This window comes from Trichinella spiralis, assembly GCF_000181795.1.
Source record: "Trichinella spiralis strain ISS 195 chromosome Unknown Scfld2232, whole genome shotgun sequence".
NCBI classification, from domain to species: Eukaryota; Metazoa; Nematoda; class Enoplea; order Trichinellida; family Trichinellidae; genus Trichinella; species Trichinella spiralis.
The window spans coordinates 11,935-13,750 of record NW_003529171.1 but is presented as its reverse complement, the minus strand read 5'-3'; the positions used below and the strand labels follow the sequence as shown (position 1 = coordinate 13,750).

The following is a 1,816-nucleotide window of genomic DNA, read 5'->3' as shown; positions in this document are numbered from 1 at the left end:
GCCAAGTCAGCTGGGTTTGAGCATTATGCTGGATATCACTAGCGTTGGGGTCTTGCTATATGATGTACATCTCGTTTACTCAAGTCAATAGTAAGCACTAGTTCTGCGCATCGTATGAATAAATCCTGCCCGATTCCACAGTTCATAATTTCAACAGGCAACAAATTTGAGACGATCGATGATATCTGATATTTGAATCATCAGACCATGGTAACGCGCTATGTCAACATGCGACAAACCAATAGTGGGACAGTAGGTTTCAACACATCAGCTAATAACTCTCGAATGAATAATCAGCACGGAAATCACAAGCACACATAAATCGAACATCAATTACACGCAAGTAAAATTCATCACAATTATCCAATACTCGCAGTCGTATATAACAGCAACAGCTTTCCAGGCAGCAAAGGATTTCTGACCCGAAGACCTATCAAATGCCCGTACCTCGGGTCTTCAGGATGTACGGCAATAGCTTGATCGGCCGGTATCGTCTCCGGTCTAGTGGTAGCCACGATAACAAATTCATCTTCCGCTGTTGGATTCTCCAGCGGATATTTGATAAAATACATCCGACCAAAAAAAACTGGCTCAATTCTACCGGGGACTGTAATTTCGGTCGGTTGTTCAACATAACGTAGCTGCACTTCAATGTCTGATATGACCGAACAAAAATACGGCGACCAATTCACAATGCGATAATCTCTGTAAATCAGACCCTGTTGATGGAGAATTTTAAACGCTTCCACAACCGCCTTTGTGAAATTCTAAATAAACACAAATTTATGCGTGCAAAAAGTAAACATTAATGTTTACTTTTTAGTGGGGTGCAAAAAAAATAAAAAATAAAATAAAATATACAACAATGTGATATTTTATAGAGAGACTTTGAAAAAGTACGCTGATTTCAATGCTGTTTTATTGATGTACAATTATCAACGTTTAATCAATCAAGATCAACGTTAGTACAAAAGCCAGTAAAGAAAAATTCCAAAAAGCAGTCTTCTTACTGGTTGCTACATGAAAGTCACGACTTATTGGACAAAAGTTTACAAGAAACGTATAACCAAAATTTCAGTATCTGTGGTATAATTCAACAACAGTTACAAAATAATTTAACAGTGCTAATTAAAATTGAAAACAAAATTAACAGCTTATTGCAACGAACTCTGGAATAAAACAAAATCTTTTATCAAACTTTAGGCCGTTTTCAAAATAAAAAAAACTAAATGTCATCATACGAAATTGTCAGCAATTATTCAATACCAACAGTTAAGAGAATTTAAAAAGAATCTTTCTCCTTTGTTCTTTATGTACTTGTTTTGATCATGGGCTTTCAAGATACTTGAATTGCAAAATGTGATACTGTAAAAATGATTTTTCATTAATAAATTTCTAAATTAATCATCCCAAAGTGAATACTGACGATACGAAGGTTATTTTTCACAGTAGTTACTGATAAACATTATTCAGATGTTAAAATTATTGAGATAATAATTAAATGAATGTGAAAAAATATACTTTCAAAAATTCAAAACAATTGCCACCCATCCATTTTTTTGCGATCGAATCGATGTCAAGTTTGGGGGGGGGGGGGGGAGCTTACAGTATCCTTTTCTCTTTTCCCGCCCCGTTGCCAACTCAAAGAGCTGCCCAATATAAATTAGCTGATTTTCGATGGAAGCCCATTCTTTCCCGTTTTCCAAACGTCACAAGCTCCGAACAAAATCTTTCACGAGACATCTCTTTACGCAAGAATGCCATTTTTTGTTGAAAAAGCATATTTTCCACAAATTAGCTGCGTTGCTAGAACCGG

At 35.8% G+C, this 1,816-nt stretch overlaps 1 protein-coding gene across 1 annotated transcript; it reads right to left on the bottom strand.

Moving 5' to 3' along the window:
* Nucleotides 1-359: 359 nt before the first annotated feature.
* Tsp_12658 (conserved hypothetical protein) lies at nt 360-1,764 on the bottom strand. The gene is made up of 2 exons (XM_003368582.1): nt 1,709-1,764; nt 360-705 (listed from the first exon to the last, which is right to left on the bottom strand). Exons 1-2 carry the CDS (start codon nt 1,762-1,764, stop codon nt 360-362), a joined length of 402 nt encoding a protein of 133 aa, XP_003368630.1.
* Between the last annotated feature and the right edge of the window lie 52 nt (nt 1,765-1,816).

Excerpts from the sequence above, each read along its gene's own strand:
- Tsp_12658 (XM_003368582.1), bottom strand. The coding sequence starts at position 1,764 with ATGGCATTCTTGCGTAAAGAGATGTCTCGTGAAAGATTTTGTTCGGAG. Across the intron at positions 706-1,708 it reads TTTTGTTCGGAGCTTGTGAC|AGATTATCGCATTGTGAATT; the intron begins GTTTGGAAAACG and ends TCTGATTTACAG.